This window comes from Platichthys flesus, chromosome 4 (genome assembly GCF_949316205.1).
Source record: "Platichthys flesus chromosome 4, fPlaFle2.1, whole genome shotgun sequence".
NCBI lineage: Eukaryota > Metazoa > Chordata > Actinopteri > Pleuronectiformes > Pleuronectidae > Platichthys > Platichthys flesus.
Window position 1 is genome coordinate 10,088,955 of NC_084948.1, and position 27,269 is coordinate 10,116,223.

The window sequence follows — 27,269 nt, forward strand, 5'->3', positions numbered from 1 at the left end:
TATTTATTTATTTTTACTTATGTCATGTATGGTCCTCCATACTAAATTACTCTGCTTTGTGTAAAAACAAATTCAGTGACGTCTCAAACCAAAAGAGATAGTCATTGAGTGATATGAGAACAAGATTAATAAACTTTATTTATTAACTATAGAGAGAATACTTCACAGTAAAGGCCTACCAGAGAATCACCAGAGAATCAAGTGATATGTCCATTAAGGAATGTTAGCTTTTAATCCACAGTAGCTCATAAAATAATAGCAACTTGACAGAATGAAAGCAGCTGTTTGTTGTGCTGATACAGTAAATGCTGCGCAAATGTAAATGCTCTCCTGCTGCACCTGCTAGATGCAAATCAGTTCTCTACTTTATTTGTCTGCCAGATGTTAAACATAATTTGTGTTGAGCCAAAACACTTAGACGTTAAATGTAAAATTAACAATACAAGTATGATATCTTATCCACATGATGTTTGCTAAACATGCTTTATGGATAGAAGTTGCTGGATTATACATAATCCATGAATACATCCATTCATCATCTCATCCCACTCATATCCTACAGACAGAGGCTTGTACATACTGAAAATATCTTACCACCGGATCACCTGCATAACCTTACTTTCTTATACTGGAGCAGGAAATCCACTTAGAGATTCCCCGGCAGAGGCCAGAACCTAGGACTTTCCTGCTGTGAGGTAACAATGATGCTACTTCCTGTATCTATATCCATTTTTATCAAGCCTAAAAGCCAACTCCACTGTAAACCATTAGCTGATAAAAAAAAACACTGGATAAACCCAAATATTGTAAGTGCACAGAAATTAATATGTAAATTCTTTCAATTTCCACATGAAACAAAACACAATGGAAAAAATAATTAAAAAACGTTGGTTCAAAAGAAAATACAACAAAGTACAATGGAAACTGAAGCAGAAAATGAACACTGTTTGAAAGAGACAGGGCTTTTTAGTGTAAAAGAAAATGTGTGTGGGTGATTCACAGCAGTGCACTATTGTTGATCACTGCAAAAAATAGAAGAATAGGATACTGAGCTCTGTATCAGTGTCCTAAAATAAGCTCCAAAATCTCACTCTTATACCAGCAGGCACCATGAACTCCCACATCATGATCAGACATATTAGGTATATTAGAGATAGAGAAAACAGTGTAAATCAGTAGTAAAAAACTGTAGACTTAAAGAGTAGAAAAGATTAGTCTTAAAAAAGCAACATTTTAACATATGTTAACATATGCAAAGAGTCAAGGCAAGACTCCAAACTCATTGAAATTACCATGGCATCCCTCAAGCATCACCTCCCACACCATGATCCAATGCTTACAAATGATGCCCCAGTAATAGCTCGTCAGTAGAGCAGGACCACAACACTGAGAATAGGGGAAACTGTAGTTAATCTGCTGCAGTCAATGTGCCTGTCAGGAAAGAAAGTCTCAAATTGGGATCTTTAAAAATGCAAGAAAACACTTGAGGATAATACCCTGACAACCGAGATGGGAAAACCATGTAACACTGTAGTAAGTGGACGAGATGCTTACATGTCTGGCCTCCCTGCGAAGCCCCTCGGTGTTCCTCAACCAGCAGCGGCTCAGCTCACTCAGCTCCAGGATTGGCTGCACCTTCAGCCTCACCGTGTCCCCGGACTGACGGATCATCTCCACTATCTCGTCCCGGCTCTTGCTCTCCACGTTCTTTCCATTTATCTCCACCAGCCTGTCCCCAGGCACCAAGCCAAGAGCCAGATCCTTAGTGCCGGCACCAGGCTCAGCAAAATGGACAACACGCCTGTACACTCCTCCATCAAGGCTGCGGTCCAGCATAGTAGTGCGACGCAGAGAAAATCCAAAGTCGCCCGTGTTGCGGCGTTGGAGCTCCAGCTCACGTGTTTCTGGCGCACTGGGTGCGACCACAGCCGGCAGCTGCAGCTGTGCAGGGAACGTCTTGTCGACCACCTCAGGGATGCTCACTTTTTTAGTGACTGGTGCTTCAGGCTGCTGCTTGAGGCTGTGCTTTCGGAGCATGCTGAAAACTTTGCTCTCCACATGCGGAGATGGGGCAGCAGAGTTCTGACCCGAAGGGGTGGAGCTCTCTGAAGGGCTCTCCTCTTTGCTCCTCTGGGAAAAGGAGAAGCGCTTCATCATTTGACCCACCTGCGAGGAGTTCTGCCTGGCAAGTGAACCGAAGTGTGCGACACGCTCGTGTACTGAGCCGCGGTGTCCGTCCTGTCCTCCACCCTCACCCTTCAAGTCATCAGTGGAGCTGGCCGCGCTGAGCTGGTCATCCAGAACCATGCTGCTTCGGTTACTCAGGCCGTCCGATTCAATGTCAGTGAGGGTGAGCTCATGGCTGCTGGCCACTTTGATGGGAATGGGGTTGGAGATCTCCAGTTTGTTCTTGGACTCACGCTTAGCCTCTCTCTTCAGGTTGAAGAAACCCCGCCTCATGCTCATCTCTTCCAGGCTGCGCAGCTCTGCTGGAGACATCCTCTCCTTTTTATCTTTCTTCTCCTTCCTACTCCCTTCCCTCTCCTTATCCTTTTTCATTAGATTAAACATGGTGAAAAATCAAACACTGCGTTTCCGTCTAGCGTGGCTCTATTTCCTACAGAGATGGAGGTCCAATTCACCAGGCAGGTGGTTTGGTTGTGACCAACAGGGACAAATCCCCTGGGGAAAGAGACAAGGAGAGAAAACTGGGTCAAACTAGTTATGATGACCACTCAAAGCACTTTACAGTTAGGTTTTGACATTCACACACATACATACAGTGCATCTATGTGCGGCACTGTCTCGATCACTCATACACTACCAGTACAGCCATTAGGGTCAGTATCTTGCCCAAGGACACTTTGGCACTGGGAATGACATGGTTTATTTAATAACATTAACATTTTAATCACTTATTAATTACTCAGCTGGAACAGTCAGATATTTTCTAAAGTCTGAATTCTTGTTTTCCTTGTTCTTAGTTGTTTGGATCTTGAAACCCTGACAAGCAACAGTTTGTTACTTTAATAAAACCATCGGACACACTGGCCATGTTTCTCTCCCATGAGGAACACGCTGTGCTCCCAGCCATGTCATTCAGCTGTAATGAGTGTTTAATTTGTGCCTGTTGTGAGTCTGAGCTGCTCACTCGAACAGACACAGAAAAGAAAGGTGCTCGACTTTATAAAACAACAACATCAACACAAATCATGAGAACAGAGTGAAAAACGTTGTTTGAGCATCATTGCACCACTGCACTATTGCCCTCTGGTCCCAATTCCATCATATCCGCAGAGTAAGTAAAGGTTTTTCTCCACCCTTACACATCTTGTTCTCCATTGCACAACTGTCTTGTACAGTTTCACTCTATTTGTGCATAGGAGTTGTGTGTGTGTTGCTAGTGCCTTGTCGCCTATGGTTAATCGTATGTATATATGTGTAAGTACACCTAGTAAGAGTACACACACATGGCAAATAAACCTGATTCTGATTCGGTAGATGAAACAAAACGACTGTGTTGACTCAGTCATCCATGTAGGTTTACAGAAATCAGGTGCTGGCCGGCGGAGAGTGTACAAAACAAGTGGAAACATCATGAAGTTTCCTAGAAGCCCAGCTCCAGTCTGCAGGGCCGTGGTGACAGCACAGCTTTGTGTCAACACGAGCCCCCTCTCTGCCCACAACCCCAGCGAGGACACGTTGTATCAGCCTCCACGCAGCTCCTGGAAGCTCCTGGAAGCTCTTTGAAGCTCCTGGAAGCTCCTGGGAGCTCCTCACCGGTTAAACCGACACTAACACCTGGCAGCACCGGTCCAGACGCAGCAGCCCCACATTCAGCCTCAAGTCAGGGGACAAAAAGCATGACAGGGCTGGAGGGTGTAGCTGGTCGGCTACCTTAGCTAGCCGAGCTACTGTTTGCTGTGTGTGGGGGAGAGGCGACCTACCGCTCAGAACTAATATTTACCTTTTTATCCCGCTGCTAGTGGAAGAAACAAGCTCCACAAGCACACGCCGGCGTCAGCCGAGAGGTTTACTGTGGAACTTCCCAGTGAGCAGCAGTGCAGCTAGCTAACTAGCCTAATTGGCTCCAGTCACAGCCTCAGTGCCTTGCCCTCATTGTTTTTGGTGGAACAAACCCTGGAAGGCGTCAGGTATCCAGAGAAAAACCAGCCCGTGTGTCCCGTCTGTCCCAGGCCTCCTCTCTCCAGACAGAACGTGTCCTGTGGCTCTACAGCAGGAGGACAACACTCACTGTTCTGCGGGACAGCAAATGGAGCACCGCTGGTTAATGGGCGCAGCTCTGGGAACAGAAGCCGCAGACTGGATCAGAGCTGCTGCTCCACGTCCTGCAGCCGAGGCCGCTCAACCGGCGACCCCTGCTGGACACACCGCGGAGGTACAGCCTGCCCGCCGCGTCACCGCTGTGAGGGTGACCTGGGGGCAACTGTGTGTGTGTGCGGATGTCTTATCTATAGTTAGGAGGGCCAATTGTGGTTCAATACCATGATTGTGATGACATTTTGGCTGGTCCTCACAAAGTAAATAGTTTTTTTGAGGGTTGAGACGTTTTAGAGTTAGGATTAGAATTAGGTCAGGGTAAGAGTTAGGGTTAGTTGTGATGGTTGAGGTTAGTGTAAGGGGCTAGGGAATGCATTATGTCAAGTTACCCTGACAACTATAGAGAGACAGGTGTGCGTGTGCCTGTGTGTGTGTGTGTGTGTGTGTGTGTGTGCTGGTACAGTCAGATTCTATTGGCAGCCTTTTTTCATAAGAAAAAATATTCAACAAGAAAATACAATACAAATCTGACATGAAGAGGTAGGTTCATATATAAACATAGACAACACATACATATTGGTTATTCATGATAATAGGACCGACTAACCATACCAAATTAGCTGTTTTTTGTCTTAGTTATCTCTGACTACATAGAAGATTTCTAGCATAAAATCCGTTTACCTTGAATTCCGTTTAGTCATCTCTTTTCTTTAAATTGTATTCATATGAATTACTTATGTTTGTATTCAGTAATAAACTGCAATTTATAAATGGCCCAGTCTTTGTCTGGCTGTCAATGGACATTAGAATGTTGTTTTTAGGGCCGAGCACCGACAGGCACTGACAGACACTGACAGACGTGAGGCCCTATTGAAATTGTAAGGATTATTATTATTATTATTCAGGCAAATTGATTGACAGATCACCGCTGCAGCCACAGCCTCTGAACTGACAATAGTGTCTACAGACACCACCTGCTCGCCACCTTTCAATGACACCAGTGAGGAAAACTCCTGGAGTTCTGACAAGGCCTCAGACGAATTCGAAAATTCCTCTCATGCCTCATATGCTGCTGCTGTCCGAAAATTGAGGATTATTTATTTATTGGTTGTTTTCTATATACATTGTACAAATAATTTTTGTACTCTTTACACATTTTTTATACATTTTACTTTTTTATACTGTGTAATATTTTATATATATAAAACAGTTAATAAAATGAAAAACTAATCTGTCACATGCAGAGAGCATGAACAGAGTTCTGATGTTTGTAATGGACGTAAACTAATATGTATGTGGAGAAATTAAATGTTTTTGCACTTTTTTGAGATTAATAAATCCTTGGAAAGGTGAGATATGCTTTTGTTTAATTTAAAAAAAGGTTTTATTTTAGAACAGTTAGACTAACGGTATATCTAGCTTTGTTTTACTATTTTACAATTACAATTTTAAATGCTTAATCTGTGTGAACTGGGTAACATTATTCACATTTGTGGTCAAACATCTAAAACAAGGCAAGGCAGTTACTGACATATAGAAGCTTCTTTTTTTCAGAGAGCAATAATCCTAACAGGTAGTGAAGAATACTTTTACAGTGTATATTTTAGATGGATATATTTAGAACAGGATTTTCTTTTGCCATAAAATCGTAGTATGTACATTTTACAGAAAACGTTATTGCTGTATTTAGATGTTGTTTTTACTGTAAAGTCTTGTTGTAACTGTACCTCTACGTGGCGTTGAAAACTACTGTTTATTCATCAGTGCTCCAGAGAAGCGTTCAGCATCCCAGTTACAAATCTTCATCTTCAAGGTGTAGAAATTGAGGTGCCTTACTTATCTTAATTCTACTCTAAAAAGCAAATGGTGCAGTTTTGAGGCAGCTATTACTTTCTGGTTTGCTGATAAACTTAGTCAATAGCAAAGGAACTTGTTAAACTTTAACCTCTTTAGGGAGAATGTATCTCATATTGAAAAGTAAACTGCTTTCCTTCAATTGAGGTACATTTGCAGGCTTCATAAGTCGACAGACAGATATATACATATTTCTTATAGTGTTGTAAAATATTGATTGTTTCTATATCCTTTTAAAAATGGACTTAACTAGTCGTTGATTTACCTTTTATCATGTTACAGGAGGAAAGACAAATTATCACAACATAACACCTGCTTTTATATTTAACTTTAATTCTTTTAGTTTCACAAAGCATGAATGACTAAACAGTAAAGACACAACAGTGGGTTAATATTTTTCTTTATCCTTCACATTTACGGTCACAGGCCAACTTCCTTAGCTGCATTCAGCCTGATTCCAGTAAACGATTGAACAACTGGGGGATTTTTTGTGTGTTACAATGTTGCTGCTTTTGGTGCAGAGACTTTTTCTCACTTCCTGCTTCGGTGACAGCACACTTACATCGCAGAGTAAGACAATGGACAAACCCCAGACTAGTGATCCCAGTGTGACTCAAACTGTTGGTGAACTGCTTTTAGTCTTTTTCCACTTGATGTTGAGGAAATATTCAGTGTATGGTTATTTATATTATAAAAATGCAGAGGGTATAAATGCCATTATGCAATACATTCAGTGATAAATGCAATAACTTGTGGTTTTGTGGTGGTAGATGATGAGATGCCAGCCAGAGATCTACACCGTCACAGAGGTCAGACTGATGTCCCCGTCGACCTCCAGAGAGGAAATTTTGAACGCAGGCAAATGGTGGCTGTAGGTGTGTGCCTGGACCCCGTTGACCAGGATCCTGAAGCACTCATTCTCACAGCAGATGGTCAACTGAAAGACAAAAAAGGTATTTTGCAAACGCATGTGAAAAAAGGGTCTATGCACAATGTTTTGTAGAGAAGAAGAAGCAGACCAGGTTCAGTGTTAGAAATACAACAAGGTGATATGGAAGAAGATGTGGGCCTATTATCGGGGACACTGTATCTCCACCTGGTCAGAGTGATCAGCCTTACCGTGAAAGGCTTTCCCCGTTGGAAGGGCATCCCTCCACCACGCTCCTCAGCGCCCCAGTTCTCCCCCTGCCTGGTGTTTCGAACCACAACGTTGTCATTGAAACGTGGGTTGTAGTGCAGAGCTATGCCAAAGTTATAGTGGAGATTCACATGGAACCTGAGAGGATACACAGAGGAAGGGCCAACATGAGACATTATTGCTCTTGATGCTCCCTATAGACGCCAACTGCCTGGTGAACAAGACATCTGTAGCTTGGCACATGAATTAAAACACACTCGCTCCTGAATGCCTAACTGCAATGTGGACTATTTCATTTTGTCAGTGCATGTCTGCACCGTCTTTCACTTGTCCTAAATCAAAATGCCTTCTGGATTAATAAAGCTGTATACATTGTATTGTAACCTGATGTGATTGATGTCAAAGTCATCGAAAGGTAACCTATACTACCATCAGGTGGCACCAACATAGAGACGTTATCACCTGTCCTGAGTGATCAGATCACAAGTGGTCAGCTCTAAGCTCAGGTCTGAAAGCAACCAAATGTGTTCTCAATGCTTCTTGAGATCCGATCACTCAGATCACATTGGAAGGTGGTCTGTGGCCAAATTCTCATAGCTGTGTAAAAGCAAATGTGTCCTGGGCCACAGACGAGGGGCAGCCGACTCAGATGATGTCTCTGACCTGCGGCGGTTTCACAATGAATTTAAAATATTTTGGCTTCTTCTCAGTGAACATATGTTGATTTCTTTGTGGTACAATATCAAAACTGATCAACACACAAAGATTTTTTTATTAATGGGATAAATATTTCTTCATAACAGATCTAGATTCTTCTGCAACAGCTCAATGATTAATTCATTTCCTCTCTCTTTTTATATATATATATAAATACTTCCCTGTTGTTCACTGAAAGTAATAGAATGACTTCTGGGATTACACAGTCATTGGCTTATTCTAAGTCAATGACTAAGAAGTATTCTAATGTGGTGCATGCTTTTAAACACAGATAAAAACATCAACATTAACACTGTACTCCCTGAACCATGAATACTTTGATGATTTGAGTTGTTTAGTACTGATGATCATCTTAAGCCTGAGGCTCAATGTATGATCGAACTAGTTTGAAGCAAAAAACATTTAAATCAGTTAAAATATCTTTATTTATTAGATATTAGTCTGCTTTACATTGTGCTTATTTTCCAGGGTTTAATTCTGTTATTCATATTCTCAACAACTGTGGGTGTTAAAGTTTTTGGTTTAAAAGTGATACAGCTGATAATGGAGTCGAACCTAGTGGCTCCGGGGTGAGGGGTCCCCTGGATGGTGATGGACTTGCCGGGTTTGAATTTGATGGAGCTCCTGTATGGAACCGCCTGTAAAGAGATGGAATCAGAAATAATTATTCATTCATTTTTAATCACAATGTAGTGGAACACAAGTAAATAGAAGTTCTACATATAGTAGCTTCTGTACGTAGAGCTGGAAGTAAGTGATACATATACATGTGTTGCGGGTGTCCTAAATGTCTGTGAAACTCCAACTGCACCGTGTGTGATACTCACAGGCATCGCAGGAGGAAAGGCTGGCTGCGAGGGGAAGCCAGGCTGAGCTGGAAATGCCGGATATGATGGGAATCCAGGCTGAGCTGGAAATGCCGGATATGATGGGAATCCAGGCTGAGCTGGAAATGCCGGACATGAAACGAAAGCAGCCTGAGCAGGAAAGGCCACCTGTCCGGGAAACTACACAAAAAAGAAAATCACTTAAATCCAATTCATTATTCCTTGATAGTACATGAAACACAGAGTCTGTCTCAGTGTCCTAATGTTACTAACATCCTTACCACAGTGTTCTGGAAGGCGATGGAGGATATAGTCACTTTCCCGCCCACTGAGATGGTGTCCACTGGATAAAATGGAATACGATGCTTGTAGTCACTAAAGTGCATGCCGTTGATCGTCAGCTGTAAAATAACAAATTTAAAATTCAACTTTTTCTCATTTACATACATAGTAGAAAAAAATAACGGACTTTGGATTTTATTTCTTCGTGGATCTTCTGTTAGGGACTCTAAATTGACCGTATATGTGTGAATGTGACACTGAATGGTTGTTTGTTGGCCCAGTCATACGCTGGCGATCTGTCCAGGGTAGGGTTGCAAAGGGGCGAACAATTTCCGGTAAATTTTCGGAAACTTTCCATGGGAATTTAAGCCTTTTGGGAATTTTGAAAAAAACGCAAACTAAAAGCTGAGCAATAAAAACATCATAAAAACTCTATTTTAACGATGTATGGATTGCAGCACACGCTGCATCTTGAATTTCAACCCTCCACTAGGGCTGCTCGATTGATCGAATTTTAATTGTGATTACGATTATGGGATCAAACGATCTCCAAACTACTATAATCGAGTTGAAACGATTATTTGCCATTTTTTCGAAAGAGACGAGCATGCGCAATTCAATCCTTCCCCCAAAGCATTCAGCAGCCCAGCTGACTGGCTCTCACTCTCAAGCAGCAGTAAAGTGAAGGAGGAGAGTTGTGTGTATTGTGACCGGCACCCGCATTTCTCCGCACCGGTCCGTCGGTCATAGAGTGTTAGGGTTGCAATCATTAAGGGTTTGAATAACCGGGCACCGATATCCTGGCTTCACGGAGGAATAAGACAAGCAGCCGTCATCGGTGTTTACCTGAACTGGAAGTGATTAAAAAAATAAAGCATAGACTTCAGAATAAGGGCACATATTAATAATCGTTTGAATAATCGTGATTTTGATATTGTTCAAAATAATCGTGCTTAAGATTTTTTCCATAATCGAGCAGCCCTACCCTCCACCGTGCATTTCTCCATCACATGCGCAGATAATTCCCAGCATCCTGCACACTACAGCAGGGCTATTGAGGCCTGCTGTAGTGTGCAGGACTAGTCTGGTAAGTTTCGATGATATTACTGGGGGAAATATATGAACATGCTGGTTGATGATTGTTAATCTGTTCATCTAGCCTATTTCTATTCATTTATCCATCAATTGTAAACAAATTTAAACATGATTCCAATTGGTTGGCCAACTATTTATATCTCTAGCATTGCATTAGTGTTTTTTTACAATCTTTTTTCTCATCTTATTCTACAGAACAATGCACTACCTCATGTGTGGAGACATTTCACCCCAGCCAATGTAGAAGGAAAGCCTGTGTACATTTGCAAATACTGTGCAAAGACCTATGTTAAGAATAACATAAAGATGCAGAAGCATATAGTCAAGTGCCAAAAGTTTCCTCAGGGCTCAAATCAGCCTATGACAAAACAAAATGTTAAAATGTATGTCTGTATATGACACGGTGAATACAGTTAGTATAAATTACCCACACAATTCCCGCTAATTCCTGTATATTCCCGTTAATTCCCATGGAAAGTTTCCAACTTTGAATATTCCCAGAAATTTGCAAACCTAGTCCAGGGTTATGTCTGATTGGCTCCAGCTCTCCCAACGACCCTCACAAGTATCAATGCATCAGATAAAGGATGGATGACAATAACTTCTGTACCAAATATATTTTTTTGTACAGGCAAAGAAAATAAAAGTCGAATTGATCTTCTGTGCTCTCACAAAGACACACAGATATCGCTCGAAAGACATGAGGGTTTGAATAAAATGTAGCAACCCCAATTACATTTCTAGAATTGGTAACATTTGTGGAACAATACTCCGACAAAACGGAGTAGATCATTTTCGGACAGTTAACAATTTTGTCTCGACAGACCTGGTAGGAATCACGGCCGACTGCGATGAGCAGGCTGAAGGCAGTGCCAGCAGGGAGAATGGAGTTGCTCTTCCTCTCTTCAACGCCCCAGCTGCCATGTTGGAGAGTGTTGCTTACCACACAGGAGTCACCATCGTACCGGGGGTTAAAATGGAGGGCAATGTCCGCTCCGGGGCTGGAGCCACACTGTAAATTCACATGGAACCTAAAGAAAAAGAGAGGTCAATCATTTAGTCATGTGAAAAGTCATTTAATGGTGTGTAAGAGCCTGACATCATTAATGAGACGTTCCATAATGCAGCTTTTTTCTTCCTTGAGAAATCTGGAGTGAAATTGAAGCTACAGAAAATTGAAGCTACAGAAAATTATATAAAAACATAAACTAAAATATTCCATAATATAAATGAATGGTAGCAAATAATCGTCAGGCTCATTGGGGAGTTTTGAATACAAATGATGCTATCGATCAATGTTATGATGAGCTGAGCTGTTATATGAACTACATAGTGTCAACACAAAAGTCTGAGGTTGATTTCACTCTTTAGCAATTTAGTGAACTTAATAAATGATCCATTTATTCCATCCATTAACTACACAATTTATCCTGTAAGGGTCCCTGGATCTAATCCCAGCTGACATAGGGTGAGAGGCGGGCAGACAAACAGAGACAATCTATATGGGTTAGGGTTGTGGGAGGAAGCTAGAGTGCCCAGAGAGAACATGCAAACATGGCTGAACTGGGATTCGAACCAAGAACCTGCTTGCTTTTAGCCAACTGTGCTAGTCACTGCAAGAGCCTCTTGGTAAGATCAGAAAACCAAAATAATATGAATAAACACATAGGCATATAGACATATATTTCTATTTCTGTTTCATTCCAATGCATATGGCTCCTCCCTTCTTGGGATTACAAGCTGCATCTAATTTACAAACACACACGTATAATTTTTTGGAAAAATAAATAAAGAGAGGACATTATTATTATTTGACAATAATACTTATTTATAGTTAAGCTGAAATGAAAAAAAGAGCAGGCTGACCTGCCAGATCCAGGCAGGACTTGTCCACTGATGGTGATCATCTTCCCCTCCTGCAGACCCCCATGGATTAATCCAGTAAAGGGGATACTCTAGAAAGAACAGGATGCAACATGTAAATAGCTGCTATTCATTATAACTGCAAACATGAACTGCGCATGAAGCAAGTGCATTTAGGATGTGTTCAAATACACTTTGTCAATTTAACAACCTGATCCTCGATTCAGGCATCAGGTGAGCTTGCTCCTAGACAAGGTTTTTATTGGCCAATTTCTGCTGCCTACAGAAAGTCGTGTGCTGATGATGCATGGACCCTGGATATCATTCTATATAATCCTATTGTAAATGACAACGATATTTGACACCTGTTTTAGGACATTTAACTCTAAAACGCACACAAACTTGCTGTAAGCCCAAGCAGCATCGTACCATATTCAGCCATGGACAGTTGAGGCCATAAAATGTAGTTTGATTCTTTATAGCAAGTTAAATACTGTTATTCGTTATTTGTTATTTTACTGGAAACAAGAAATGTATGGCTCAGGTGGACCACATCCAGCTGTAATTTGGTCAGAAGACGTGGTAGATAATAGGTTATGAATGTTGTTTGGTTTAGGGTGATATAGTTTTTACAATTTCTCACATTTTCGGGGGGCTAGACATGCTCGAAAAGTCCCAAAACTCATCTCACACATCTGAAATGGCAAACGTTTACTTCCTATATGGGTCTTGCATATGGTCGTGGCAACATTGCTCGATAGCGCCCCCTACACAGTTTCACCAACAGCAGTATGTATAACATATTTCTGAAGTACAATGACTTTAAACTTGACATCCAGAAAGTGAAGTTAAATATCTATGTCACATATTAGGGATTTTGTATTTATTTATAAATAATCAATCGGAGCAAGTTTTGAATATTGAGTCTACTTTCACTTTCAAATATTATCCACATTTTTGTTCTAAAAATTCACTCAAAACGTCACATACAGACAGTGGGTGTCCCCATGAACAAGAGTGAGGCGAGACTTATTTGTCACCTATAAAGTATGTTTTTAAAGATAATATTTAATAGGAGCATGCTATAAGTGCCACGATGAAACGGATTTGACCTTATTATGTCTTTCAAAATGAATATATGATCTTAAATTTCATTTTACTTATAAATGTGCTGAGTGGAAATCAAAAACGTCAATAATAATTGACATTATAGTTTGAGCACATGACCACTGCTCACATTAGAGAGTGCACAGTTCAACAGGGCTTCAGCACTGAGCCAGAAGCCAGAGCAGCAGTCTCCATAAACATAAACCCTGTTCCTTCAGTCTAGTCTCCCTCAGTGTTGTTTCCCGAATCTCTTTGCAATTCACTTCTTCTGCTCGTGTAACTATTCGTGTCCTGAAACGAATAAGCCGAACCTAACCACACATTTTACTGACTCACAAACCATTTGCTTCTCGGTTTCTTTCCTGTTTTGGGAGGGAAACCAAAAATTTTCAAAATTCCCAACCGAGCTCGGCTTGACTGTTACTAGCGCCTTCTCCGTCGAACGGTAATCACATTGTCTTATCATTGTATTTAAGAGGAATGCATTTCAAAACGTCTGGATCACTTACTGGGTTACAGAAAGGTTGCTGGTTGAAAGCCATTTTCCGAATCTGAGCTGCGCAGGTTTGTTGAAGTCTGCTGCGGAAAAATGGAGACTTTTCTAATGCAGGTCAGAGTTTCAGTTAGGTTTCGATTCCCCTACTGTAGGAGGTCCGCATCAATATGCGTGTGTGTGTGTGTGTGTGTGTGTGTGTGTGTGTGTGTGTGTGTGTGTGCGTGTGTGTGTGTGTGCGTACGATCTAACAGTACACAGAACCCTCCTTTAGCAGCTGCTTCCGTCCTGTTCATCCTCCCGGGTTCCTTGCCACATGCATTACCTTACTTTAGTTAAAGCAATTATCTCACTCTGCTTTTACTTCATGCACTCCAACTCTGGATGCCCTACAATAGTTTAGCTCCAGTAAGTGTAGTTTCTCTATGAGTATATTCAGATTCCGTATCATTAATGTCCATCCATTCGTCCATCCATCTATGTCCTCTATTAACTATATATATTATTGTTTCAGGTAATCTTTGTAATTATGATAATTAAATATGCTATAATCAATTTACATATTGTTGTATACCATGGAGTTGCTGGACAGCAGAGGTGGGACCAAGTCATTTTTTTGCAAGTCCCAAGTAAGTCTCAAGTCTTTGCCCTCAAGTCCCGAGTCAAGTCCCAAGTCAAGACAGGCAAGTCCCGAGTCAAGTCCAAAGTCAAGACTGACAAGTCTCAAGTCAAGTCCAAGTCCTGCAGTTTGACTTTCGAGTCTTTTCGAGTCCTTTTGATCACTGAGTAATAATATATTTACACAGATCATGTATGCTTTTAAAATCTGTATTTATTTATTAAAACAAGTGCAATTGAAATTACAGAAAAAGAATTGTGCCAACATTGCACTTCCCTATTGCACTATTAACCAGTCATTTTTAACATTTAACTCATATTTTGCAAGAATATTCTTCATTTTAAACCACTCCTACAGAATGAACACATTTGAAAAAACAAGTGCAACTGTAATTATTTGTACAAAAGTGCTAACAACATTGTCCTGTCCTGTGTTTATCTCACGTCATATTGTCTGTGTGTGTGTGTGTACATGTGAGAAACATAACAAATACTTGAACATAACAATGAACAGGGTTGTGCTTTTTATATGTCAGGGCCCTATGCTGCATTGCATTTGCAAAAGACCACATTGGCCAAAAGTCTGTCAGTCATTTGTGCACGATGGGGACGTAGTATGATTCCACCAAGTGCCCTAAGCATAACTCCTCTATGATTACGTTAAATAATCATCAATAAGTACAAACAAGAATAGTCAATCTTCTTTAACTTTTTTTGAGCAATTTAATATATCTCTTGTTCTGCCTTTTTTGTGATATACATGTCTAAAAGGTACCTAATATTTCTATACTGAAATAATATCAGCATTATAATTGTAAGCTAATTTATTTAATGACGTTATTGTTGAGGGTTGATTTGTATTTCCGGTTTTAAGTGGGTTGTTGGTAGTGACTCTTATTTGGAAAGGGGGTTTTAAAGGAAGTGGGTGCTGTGATGAGTGAAGTCGTAAAATGAACGGAGAATAAACGGGTGTGCTGTCCCGAGCGCATGACCTGCTCTCGTGTCCTTTGTCGGCTGAAGCCGGACTTATGATACAACCAAACGCTCGGCCTCATAATTATTATAACTATGATGATTTTTCAGTTGCTTTTTTTTTGGTGCCCCCTCAGGACTTGGTGCCCAACGCACAGCGCGTAGTGGGCGTTTTGGGAGCGGCGGCGCTGCACACACACGATAAAAGATACAGAGCGCTCCTTAATAACATACTTTTGAATCTTTGTGTTTTGGGGAAAAGAGCAATTCTTATCAAGTCAAACGGCTCAAGTCCAAGTGAAGTCACGAGTCATTGATGTTGAAGTCCAAGTCGAGTTGCAAGTCTCTTTACAGTTTGTCAAGTCGAGTCTAAAGTCATCAAATTCATGACTCGAGTCTGACTCGAGTCCAAGTCATGTGACTCGAGTCCACACCTCTGCTGGACAGGTCAGTTCCTGTACGGATTTCTAGGAAATGAGTTAATGACTGACCAGTCATGTGCCTGATAGAGAGGGCAGCTATGGAATTTAACTGTGTTTAACTGTGGCTACTAACAGTGTGTGTGTGTGTGCGTCTGTGTGTGTGTGTGTGTGTGTGCGCGTGCGTGGGTGGATGTGGTCAATGAGTGCCATCAACACTCAGATTAGAATTCAGGTTAAGCTCTACATTATACGGTGCAGTTGTGGCATTTGAAGGTCCTCCATTTACTTGGGAGCTGAAAATAACAGGAAGTGTCCTGATCATTTGAAAAAGGCCAAACATCAGACAATGGAGTACAGCTAAACTCATGATCGGTTTTAAGTTACTTCTGTGTGAAATGCTTCCTTCTTTTTGAGCAGCTCCTGTGACCTTTCTGCTTCAACGCTGGTCTTTACTGGAAATTACGTTTTGTAATCCTAACAGCATTGAACATATAACCATAAGAATTATTAGCCCAGCCTTTGCATCGTACATTTTTTCAAGCGAATCACTGAAGACTTGTTTACAGCCCTATATATTTTGTGTCAGTCTGAATTAGGAGGCAGGGAGGTTATATGTGTTGAAAAGCTCACTGGTGATATCAGATGCAAGCTCACAGCCTAGAATGGTATCAGTGGTTCAGGCAGTATAGGCCCCTGGTAGCTGGCAGGCAGTAAAGGTCACTAATCCTTCCTCTTTCTTGTTTGTGGTTGGGACTAAGACCAAATCGTAGTACACATCAAATACATTTGACAGTTTATGTCATTTAGGATAGGTCATCTCTTCTCTAATGCATTCTTTTCAAGTTGAGAATGTTAATGTAATCTTTCCCAATCTTTTTTTCATAGTTTGACATGTAAATGACCATTTTAGTCTCATGTTTTTGGTGTTGATTTAAATTGGACTGGGACAGTCTGTGATGTTCAAATGATTTTTAGAACCTGCTCTTATGGTATGCTGTTGCATCCATGAGGACGGCACATGCAGGTCTTATTGTGATGAGTTGCGATCATTTCAGAAATATGAAAGCAAAAAAAAGCCGCTCAGAGATTCTTCGGAGATCAGTTTTAATGTTTACAGCAGTTCAGAACAGAAACTTCAACACATCCTGTACAAAAATTCTCCCACCCCACCCCGAGAAAAAACAAACACCAATCAACTGTCAACAGTTTACAGTGTCTAAAATCATATAAATATGAAAGAAGTACCAATAACGAATCAAACATCAGCACTGTATATTAAATACAACCTCTAGCTCTTTATATACATATATGCATTCGGTTAATGCTTGGTTTGACTGGCTTCCACTGCATTTGTGAAGCCCAAAAACATTCAGACACAGTCAGTGAGTGTACTGTGTAACCAAACACTTTGTTCACTTGAGTGATACAGAAACACACAAGAAAGACACATACACACACACGCACACACTCACACACACACCTGTGGCAACATCACACGTCTCTTTTGTAATGAACAAAACCATTATTTTTAGCATTTTGCTGCTGTCCTGCTTCAAATGAGGACTGAAGAAATACGACAGTTTCATCTGCAGCTCTAAATAAATCTCCTTGTGGGCGGTGTCAATCCGACCCACTGACTCTTTTAGTGAGCCAATGTCTTAACATCTGAGAAGCTGTTGTCTGCTCAGCCATAGAAGGTGTTCAGGACATAAAGATGCAGAAACCACATCCTCTCGAGATCACATCAGTTTGAACGTCTCCATTATGTGCTCTCTTAAGCGTATACCTAGACTGTATACTACTAACTCCAGTCTCTGTATTACTAGGTGAAGCAGCAAGAGCCTTTGTGCAGAAAACCTTTTTGTTCAATAAATATCTTGTCGTATTTTTCTGATTTTGACTCAGATACCAAGTTGTTTTGTTTTTTTCGCGAGGAAGTTTTGTGGAAATTGAAACATCATCACTTTATCTTCTTACACCACAAAACGTTCTTGTATTGAAAAAACAGTTTGAGAGGGAAGTCACTTCGGCATAACGTGTCATTTTTCTAGAGTTTTAATGAATGAGTATCTGAAAATAACAAGAAAATATGTAATAACAACATGAAAAATATATTTTCTCAATGTGAAAGGAACTCGTTAAACATGGAATTGAGCCAAACGTTTTTGTCATGGTGGCAATATGCAGTCAGCCACAGTAAGAGACTAGAGTTGTGCAGCCAGTATCTTTTCAGTATGTGTTTTGTATAAATACAGCAGCTCATTTGCATGTGGTAACTGATGCTCGTGGTCTGTACCTGACTAAGACAAGTAAAGTAAACTTTTTTTGTCCAATGTCAACTTCAGCTGACATCCATCTGTATTTTGAGCTGCTTACTGAGCAGCTGCTGTTTAGCTTGGCTGTAACAGGAAATCAGCTGTTTGACAACAGTCCCTGGATCAGCACATTCTTGCTCCTATATCTCAACTGATTGTTCTGGCTTCATGGTGACTTTTGTGTGTGTCGATTGAGCCTCGTCAAATGCGGGTAGGCTCTGTGGCTAATGTGTGTTACACTTGACAACTTAGTGTATCCAAAATAAGCCAAGACAATGTGGGCAGAATAAATATAACATGAATCAAAAAATCCTAAAAATCTGGTCAGTATTTGCTCAAATCCAGTGTCAGTTTTAAAGAGCCCCACTGCCTCTCAGCTGCTGTATTTGTACATGTATGGACAGTGTGCATGCACGCCCTGATGGCAGTGATCTCTCAGACAGTGATGACGATCCCACGACCTACACCAGGAGATGAACGGAGTGAAGAGACAGAAATCAGGAGTGTTGGAAAACAAGCGAGCGAATAGACGGACAGGCGTAGACGGAGGAGGAAAAGCAGGTTCCAAGGGAGACCGTGGAGATCAGGCACAGCAGGAGCAGGCAGGTGGATCAGTCGGCCCCCAAGAGGAAGTGACAGAGGGGAGAAATAAGGAGAAGTGATTCTCAGAAACATAAGAAAGAGAGTTACTTCAGACTGTGAGAAACACAATGACAGTGTCTGTTAAAAAACGAGAAGGTCTTGTAGAGAGCAGCTACTAAAATGCCATGTGGGATTTAAAGAATATGACAATTCCCCAAAATACAACACAGCAGTCAGATTAGAGACAATCTTTTATAGTACTTGATACTCAGCAGGATAGCTTCATATTATTCACATTTCTTTTCAAAATCCTATTTACAAAATTTCCATTTGATTTATCACGTATTGGTTCTTTTACCTGAACCCACGTCTGTCTTCATGCTTTCGTTTTTAAGCATTCATGACAGGAAAATGTGGATTTTAATAATAGATTTATTACCAAATAAAATGATGTAGACTCCCCCTTTCAATGTCGGTGCGATCAGTGTTGTGGGCAGGTTAACCCTGGATCAGGAATACACATTCTTTCTATGATTCATACTCATTTGTCTTCCAGAAGTGTCCGGGGTGAGACAGTCTGCGGTTCAGTTTGGGAAGTTTCTCCAGCATGTCTGTCAGCGTGGTGAAGGTGGGCCGGTTGTCTGCCTCAGGGGACCAGCAGGCGGACAGGATCTCCTGTTGGGGTGGAATACGGAGGATTAATACGTGAAACAGTATGAACCAGGATGCTTTCAACTTTAAATTTACTAGCAAACAAGTCAGCAGCGACCGCATCATGTAAGCAGACCCACCGTGACCTCCTTGCCCAGGTTGGCTTCTGCCAGCACCTTCTTCATGCCCTTATTGCTGCCCACCAGCCAGATTTTAGCCTCCACAGGTTGGTTGGTGATTGGCCAGTCTCCGGCCTGCAGCTCGTACCAGATTGTGCTGAACGAGACACAACGTAAAAGTCAGATCGGGAAATTTGGCGACTGTGAAACCACCTCATGAACCAGATTCTCCTTCACGGGATGTTACATCAAGTTAAGGAGACACAGGGAAATAAAGCTTTCGGAAAATGTGAACCTACAGTGAGGGATACAAGTTGTAGAACATGAAGCTGAACTGGTGAAGTCACACATTCAAATGACTGATGGGACTGCGTTTTGACCTTTCAAATTAATGATAGGGAACCAAAGGTCATTAGGTCAAACCTTTGTGAATAATCTATATTTTCCCCACATTCAACATGAAGTATAAGTTAAGTTTCCCCCGTAAGCCCACTGTTTAAGTGTTATGAACATCAGTCAGTACCCAAATGCATAAACATCTGCAGCTTTGGAGAAAGGCAGCTGGTCCTCCTCCACCTCTGGGCTCATCTGCCGAACAATCTCTGGAGCCAGGTAGCAGATCCAGCCCCGGGGTATCCTCAACACGTTCTTCCTTCTAAACACAGACGTGAACACACACTCAGTAAACGCAGTTCTGAAGATAGCAACTGATCCAGAAGTATTAGTAGTATTCCTTTGCTTGACTCCTACCTGCCTTCCTGTACCACGCCAGACATCCCGAACAGGCCGAAGTCGGTGATGACAACCTTGTTGGTGTCGTAGAAGACGTTCTTAGACTTCAGGTCCTTGTGGATGATGCCTTTAGCATGAAGATAACCCATTCCCTGTAGAAGAGAGGGATTTCCTTAACACAACATAGTGCTTAAGAGGATGATGAGTCGTTTCTTGGTAGGAAAGAACTCCATTGATATCACATAGTTTTCATACAGTCTTTCAAACCCTTTTAAGTGGCCCCCATATCTATTGCCATTTGCAGGAATCTCAGAAGATCAGATTGTTCACTTGGTTAAATGAGGAATATGGAGCATCTCATTATACTTAAGTATAAGTTTAGCAAATAACAACATACTTCATCATTTGACTTATAGTTGTCAGGGAGAAAAGAGAATGTGAAAGACACAGTGTCTATTCCATAGAAAGAAGGAAATGGCCTCATTGTGGAGGTGTGCATGTTCGGTTGTGGTCGACTGCAAGAAACATTGAGATTGGTTCAAGATTTGAGATCCAGAAAGAAAGGGTTAACCTTGCTGTGTATCTCCCTTCTTTTTTCTTTACTCTCCCAATATTTAAATAATCTAATATAATAGTAACAAAAATGACAACCTCCTTTTCTTTTGTCATTATAACCAATAATAAACATTTGACCATACTGGTTTCTTGATATTGATATTTAAGGGTTGATAAGATAAATAACATGATGACCTACAAAGTGCTCTTTAAAATATGCATATACTCTACTGACTGTTTGAGAAGCTTTTTACCACAATGCCCTGTTTCCATTCCTAAACAGGTCAGTAGTGACTCAAAGGAGAAAGGACAGGAGCCATTGAATTCTAAACAACCTCATTCATCTCATGGCATCTATGTCTTGTTATCAGACAACATACTGTGAATGCCGTGTGATACATCCCTACACTAAAAAACATCTAATGGTATCTGGCTTTAATGCACTATTGTGGTAAAAAGATGAACTTTGACTTCAAGTCCCATAATGCACCACAAGCAGGCCAGTGCAGGCTGCTCATTACGAACCTGAGTTGGAACACCTGCGAATGGAAGGTCACTCTCAGCAAACAGAGATAGAGAGGATTCAACTAATGGTAAAACTTTTATTTGGATGATTAGTTAATATTGGAAGTGCTGCTATCGTCATTAATGTAAGGATATCATGTTTGAAGAACAGTAAAATAATAACCAAGCAGCACATGGCATACAGGCAGCCTGTATATCGGTTTGCTGCATGCATATAAGTTTGGCTTTTTGTTTAAGTGTACTTAGTTGTTTGTTCAATTTATATTGATGTCCGAATACTGTGCATTCATTCATTTATGTACACTGTAAAAAACCTTTACTTGATTCGTTGGATTAAAGATGTTTGAAATATTTGTATATCTTCTTGTTCTATTCTGAAGGATTTCAACCTGATGAACCAACCAGCAAACAACTAATAAATAAGATAGCTACTGCAAGTTGGGCAAGAGTTGAAGAAAAAAAACCTAGGACCTTGACATGCACATTGTTATTGAGTTTTTTCAAATGATCACATGTGATTTAATCCATCCCACACAGTCTGACAGCAGCTGGAGTGTTTCTCACCTTCACGATCTCCTGTGCAATCTGTCTGGTTTTATTGATGTCCAGCATGTGACCTCTTTCCCTCACAACAGAGTAAAGAGTGACACCTTTACAGAAACTGCAGACAGAGCACATGGAGCCCTGTCAGTAAAACTGAGTTCAAAACTCCACATCAAACATAATAACAAATAAAAACATCGCGTGGCACAAACATACATGTGTAGCGGGAAACAGCAGAGTGGATTTCTATTTGATTTCTAATCTGATGAGTCATGCGGCTGCACCTGGTGATGATGGCGAGGTGGGGCGGGGCCATGCAGGCGCCCATGAACAGGACCACATTCTCGTGCCGGGTCTGCCTGTAGTTCATCACCTCCTTCTTGAAGAGCTTCAGGTGATCCTGGTTGTTTCCGTCAACCTCCAGGAGGCGAATGGCCACCTCGCCGTGCCAGCGACCCTTGTGCACCTTCCCCCAGCGACCCTGTTCAGTCACATTAAGTCAAAAGTGTCAGCTGGGTTGGACCTCGAATGTTGATAATGTCTACCGTCTCCATCTTTACCTTCCCGATGAGCTCTCCAAGCTGCAGCTGCTCATATGGGATGTCCCACTCCTGCAGGTAGATGCTGTTCTGGCTCACTTTACGAGAGATTGGGCCCCTCCGGCGGCCGGCGGTCTGACGACATATGGCAGACGGCAGTTCCTCGAGTCCGTCCTCATCATCCTCCTCATTGGGGTAGTTGTTATTACTGCTGCACCGGTCAGCTTCTTCGTCATCCTCAGCCTCCTCCTCCTCCTCCTCCTGACACATGGCAGAATTAGGGGAATGAACACAGACTTTTAGGGCGTCTTCAGGTTTGGTTTGACACTGAAAAGAGACACATTTACATCCTGTCGTCACTTACTACGTGGTCTGCGTCTACCTTTACACTGATTGGGTTGTAGACAGGCGAAAAAGTATGAATGGAGACTGAATGATATTCCTTATCGTTGCCACTGCAATATCATTATGGTTTGACTACCAGTGAAATGACTGCTTCAGAACCTGTGGTAGCAATTTTTCCTCAAACTTGATTAGAAAGAAAAGCCTAAAAGCCACAGACGCACCTGAGGAGTGATCTTATGCAGGGAATAAAAAGTAATTTTTCTAGACAGGCCTCACGTTGTGTGTGCTTTATTTCTCCAGCAAACGAACGACTGTCTCTCTTGCCCTGGTAAATAACCATGAACCCCTTCTGGTGCCTGGCTGCCTATGCCCATCTACCCATGTAAATATAAAACAACCTGGTGCCCAGCACCTTCAAAACAAAAGCATTAACCACCAAAACTAACTAAAATAATATTTCTAAAAGGCCTATTCTAATGTGTTAAACAAAACCAAAAACTAAACACTACAGAAAACAGTTAATAGCTCAAACAGAGGAAAAGATTCAATCCTGTGTGTCTTTTTTTCCCCTCTATTGTTTAATGCTGTCTCAACTTCCTGCAACTGGTCCGAAAGTCTGAACTATCAAAACAAATAGGTTTAGTGCAATTAAACTGAACCATGGTTCAGTTGGATCCTGACTGAGACCGCCTGAGCTTGTCCAGTTTGCTCCACTGCAGAGCGCCGGCAGGACAGTCAGTGGCACATAAAGACTTGTGAAACAAAGCAGCCAAGCAAATAATGTTTTTTCACATCATCTTTTTGTTGATACACACCCTTTCTTGTTCTGTGGCAGGTCGCTGTGTCTCAGTGACGCCCCCCTGAGACACTCTGAAAGAAGATCAGGAGAATTAAAAGTTGACAAAATCATTATGAATCCCATGAATCACAGACTAATGACATAAGAGAGAATTATTGGGATCAGTGGTTATCAAACCTGGAGCAACTATAATTGTTTTGCTATTTACATTTATAACATAAAGTGAGTTTTCGTTTTGTGTGTTTGCTAAATGATGTTGGACGAATTATCTAATCCAAGGTGTTTTCCCCAGCACTGTGAATGTTGGATGAGTATGATCCGTAAAGACTTGAACGATTATAATTGTGTTTCATTAACTTCAGCACATTGTTTCACGTCTGAACCAAGATGAAGATCAGATTATATTTTATAATAATCAATTAACTCAGAAAATATAATATAAAAACGACAAATTATCCTGTATGTGTGTATACAAAAGAGACTGAACAATAAAAATGTCAGACTAACAAGTTAATGATTATTACATTTTTTATTTTAGAATGGCGTCTGAGAGACAGGCCATTTCACAGGGTAAAAACAAACCTTTCAGTGCCATCTAGTGGACAGACTGTAATGAAGACAATATCTAAATGACCTTTGACTTATTGTTGACATTTCTCTGCTAACATGTCATGACACTAATCGGGCGAGATAAAGAAAACACACATCAGTGATAAGCTAACAGCTGAGTATGTGGCACATGTAATATGTAGTGGATGGAAGTGTTTTACTGAGTATCTGTATCAGTGTCTCTTACCCTGACTCATGGCAGCTGCCAGAATGGAGAACAGCTGTATGTGTGGAAGCAGGAACATCTGTTGGAAAATACACAGAGCTTCAGAGTACCACACTTATACAAGAGTAATGCTCATCATTCACAAATGCTGCTTATTGTCAATACTTAACTTTTTAACTTTGTGAACGAATTCAATCAAAGGATACTTGTGGACACCAATGAGCAAATTACATATTAAGTTAGTTTTTAAGTAAAAAAATAAATAAATCAAGGGGATGGCTGAGAATTGGGACATTTCCTCAAGCCATTTAAACATTGAGGTATGGCGAAGGTTCATCCTTCTTCCATCTTTATGTTGTCATAACTTCCACTGTGCATTCACCACTAAACTTCTATCTCATGATCAGAGTCCAAGCCTGAACAGCTCTATGTGTCAATATTTCCTCAGTCATTATTTTTTTCCTTTCAGGCAAAAGGCAAAACGCATGCAACGCTTCAAAATGCATGTGCTCGTGCCCGCTCAGTGCTGCTTTGCAGTCGAAGAAAAGAAGAGATTGTATTGTATAGTTGGTTCTTTCAAGGGCTGAGCAATCCTGGTTATTACAAAAAAATAAATTTAAAATTTTAATTTAATTTAATTTAATTGTTTTAGGGCCCGAGCACTGACAGGCACTGACAGACAGTGAGACCCAATTGAAATAGAAATTGTTATTATTATTATTATTATATATTATAAATTATTCTTTCCTCTTTATTGTCTCTTGAATGCTCATGAGACAAGCGTCAACTTCATGAAATTGAAAATGAAAAATAAATAAACTGCTATACTGCAGATGAACTGAACCTTGGTTCAGGTTGTTCTGGACCAACACCAACTCATTTGGTCTGAATAATAGATCATGGGTCCTGATCGTGGTCAGAGACACAGTTCACATTTATTATGTTGGTTAAACTGAAAACAGGTCCGAACCTCATACCTCTTTGTTTTTAGCTCACATTTTTACATATGCTGGGTCTTTTTTTAACAAAGAGCATAAGCACCCCAGCACAAAACCAAATATGCGGGCTACTTTAATGGCAACATTTTAAACATGTAATGCTAAATTAAAACATAATAAACCTATACAATTGATAGTTTATTACGTCCACCTGGCTAAAGGCAGACATTATGGTTTTACAGAGGATATAATGATCGGTTTCAGAAGTGTTGGTTCATCTTTATGGTTATTCTATAGGCTGATAAACTCTACTGTGTCGTAAAGTGAGATGTTTGAATCTGCCAGTTTAACCTGTTCAAGACTTACAGACAGGGTAAACCTGCTGCCATGACACAAGGCCTCAGTGTAGTGGAGTGACACCAGTGACACAGCAACCGCGCTCACCTGGGAAGTTGAAGCGGTTGTCGCAGGAGCCCCGCGGTGAGGCGTTGGCTGGAGGGGTGGTGCTGACACTCGGGGGGTTACTCTGCTGGAAATGTGCTGGGGAGGAGGGTGTGGAGGAGGTGGCTGACGATGGGTTACTGCTCGAATCCACCTGGTTTAGATTGGGGGCTGGCTCCTGTAAACGCACACACACCACACACAGTATGTTTTCAATGCACTCGCCTTATCTCTGCTCTATACTTCTAATCTTTACCTGAACAAGCATCTTGAGGCCAGAGCAGATTTAAAAGCATTTAAATGTAGTAAAATCTCTTCTTACCCTTTTGGTTAATGCCTTTGGTAAAGTGCCCCACTGCAGCGGGATCTCCGCTATGAGATCGATCCGATTATTGATGTCTGATGGCACTGATTCTGCCCTGCGCATCCTTGGCACTGAAAGTCAGATTAAAGCATTAACGTGATTTTACATCAGCAATTGTGTTGAAGGGTTCGATAATGTCAAATAGTCACTCAAGAGCATAACACATAAAAATCCTGACTTGTTACAGGCTACTGGTTAGTCCACAGACACAACTAACTAACTTGAGATGTTATGGTGAAACACAGCAACACAACACAGCTGAATAAAAAAATGGAAGAAAACGTGATTAAAAAAAAAAAAAAAAAGTGATGATGTTGCTTACATGTGAGAAATGAGATCCGGCATGAGGGAGCATCTTTGGTGCATTTGTTGTGGCACTTTAACCTGTGAACACATGGATGATGACGTGCACTGATGACACCGTAACATGCAGTATTATGATCACACATGGTGTGGGGGGGGGCGTATATCTAAGATCTCTTACTTGCAGTGCTTGCACTTGACACCAAACATCATATTCTTGTGACACACTTGGCACATCTGGGAGAGCCAAGACTTGGTTGAAAACCTAAAAAGGACAGAGGACCAATGGAAACCCATCATACAGACACTGTCCTCTCACATGTGATGAGGATTTATACACATGACAAACAAGAGTTAAGGAGTAAAACCTGAACTCAACCTACCCTTGTGTTTTGTGTCTTATAATTGGGCCCCTGAGGCTATTGTGAATGACTTATCAAAGAAATGATTTTACATACAATGCTAATGATTTGGTATAGTGACAGACTGGAATTAGTTTGATTTGTCTGATTCCAGCATTTATTCATTCCTACAGTAACATAATACTTTGATATCCTTATTGCTTTGTGGTTGATTGATTTTAGTTTTTTTTCTATGTGATATCTAGTGAAATGATTGCTAATTTCTTGAGTTTGATTTCTTGCCTGGTTCCTGTTTTGGAGTTCGCGGGACAAATTGTGTTTATAATTTTCCGTCTTTCCATCTTATTCTTGTCAACATTATATATTAAGAATGCCTTGAGTGAATGTCTACAAATTTGGTACAAATATTCAGTTTGACTCAAAGATAAACTATTTCGATTTTGGTGGTCAAAGGTCAAAGGTCAATGTCACTTTCAGCTCAAGGGGTGATTTCTTTCCCTTGTGAACTGGATATCTCCGGAACCCTTCCATGGAGTTATTTCACATTAGATACACGTGTTCACTTGGTGACATAGACGACTGACTAGATCTTCTTGACAAGTTATTCTGGTCATTTGGACTCAAAGATGACACATTTCAGTGGTAAGTGGTGAACTTATATGAGTCTGGAAATAAAAATGTATGCAGACTGAATCTGAACACCACTTTAAAA

At 40.9% G+C, this 27,269-nt stretch overlaps 3 protein-coding genes across 7 annotated transcripts in view; all 3 read right to left on the reverse strand.

Moving 5' to 3' along the window:
- The window catches only part of myo18ab (myosin XVIIIA b), a 112,656-nt gene extending 108,296 nt beyond the window's left edge, over window positions 1-4,360 (reverse strand). Inside the window, exons 1-2 of one of the 4 annotated variants that reach the window (XM_062385156.1) lie at window positions 3,968-4,355; window positions 1,555-2,682 (exon numbers count right to left, since the gene is read on the reverse strand). In XM_062385156.1, coding sequence (XP_062241140.1) covers window positions 1,555-2,571 — 1,017 coding nt within the window. In that variant the 5' untranslated portion in view covers window positions 2,572-2,682; window positions 3,968-4,355. Of the gene's footprint in view, window positions 1-1,554; window positions 2,683-3,967 lie in introns of all 4 variants that reach the window. The other 3 variants (XM_062385157.1, XM_062385154.1, XM_062385155.1) reach the window with 3 other exon arrangements.
- A 2,088-nt stretch (window positions 4,361-6,448) lies between these two features.
- On the reverse strand, window positions 6,449-13,835 carry LOC133951298 (galectin-9-like). Its single transcript, XM_062385158.1, has 8 exons — window positions 13,674-13,835; window positions 12,061-12,149; window positions 11,021-11,225; window positions 9,099-9,218; window positions 8,818-8,997; window positions 8,546-8,628; window positions 7,255-7,411; window positions 6,449-7,072 (listed from the first exon to the last, which is right to left on the reverse strand). The coding sequence occupies exons 1-8, from the start codon at window positions 13,704-13,706 to the stop codon at window positions 6,929-6,931; spliced, it is 1,011 nt and encodes a 336-aa protein (XP_062241142.1). The 5' UTR covers window positions 13,707-13,835; the 3' UTR covers window positions 6,449-6,928.
- Window positions 13,836-16,756: 2,921 nt separating this feature from the next.
- Window positions 16,757-27,269, reverse strand: part of LOC133952005 (kinase suppressor of Ras 1-like) — a 33,867-nt gene continuing 23,354 nt past the window's right edge. For both annotated transcript variants that reach the window (XM_062386280.1, XM_062386279.1), the window contains exons 6-19: window positions 26,377-26,460; window positions 26,215-26,276; window positions 25,851-25,963; window positions 25,532-25,706; window positions 24,171-24,228; window positions 23,391-23,445; window positions 22,252-22,491; window positions 21,976-22,172; window positions 21,713-21,809; window positions 20,087-20,220; window positions 19,860-19,991; window positions 19,358-19,493; window positions 19,108-19,241; window positions 16,757-18,445 (exon numbers count right to left, since the gene is read on the reverse strand). In XM_062386280.1, the coding sequence (XP_062242264.1) occupies window positions 18,358-18,445; window positions 19,108-19,241; window positions 19,358-19,493; window positions 19,860-19,991; window positions 20,087-20,220; window positions 21,713-21,809; window positions 21,976-22,172; window positions 22,252-22,491; window positions 23,391-23,445; window positions 24,171-24,228; window positions 25,532-25,706; window positions 25,851-25,963; window positions 26,215-26,276; window positions 26,377-26,460 (1,705 nt within the window). In that variant the 3' untranslated portion in view covers window positions 16,757-18,357. The remainder of the gene's footprint in view (window positions 18,446-19,107; window positions 19,242-19,357; window positions 19,494-19,859; window positions 19,992-20,086; window positions 20,221-21,712; window positions 21,810-21,975; window positions 22,173-22,251; window positions 22,492-23,390; window positions 23,446-24,170; window positions 24,229-25,531; window positions 25,707-25,850; window positions 25,964-26,214; window positions 26,277-26,376; window positions 26,461-27,269) is intronic.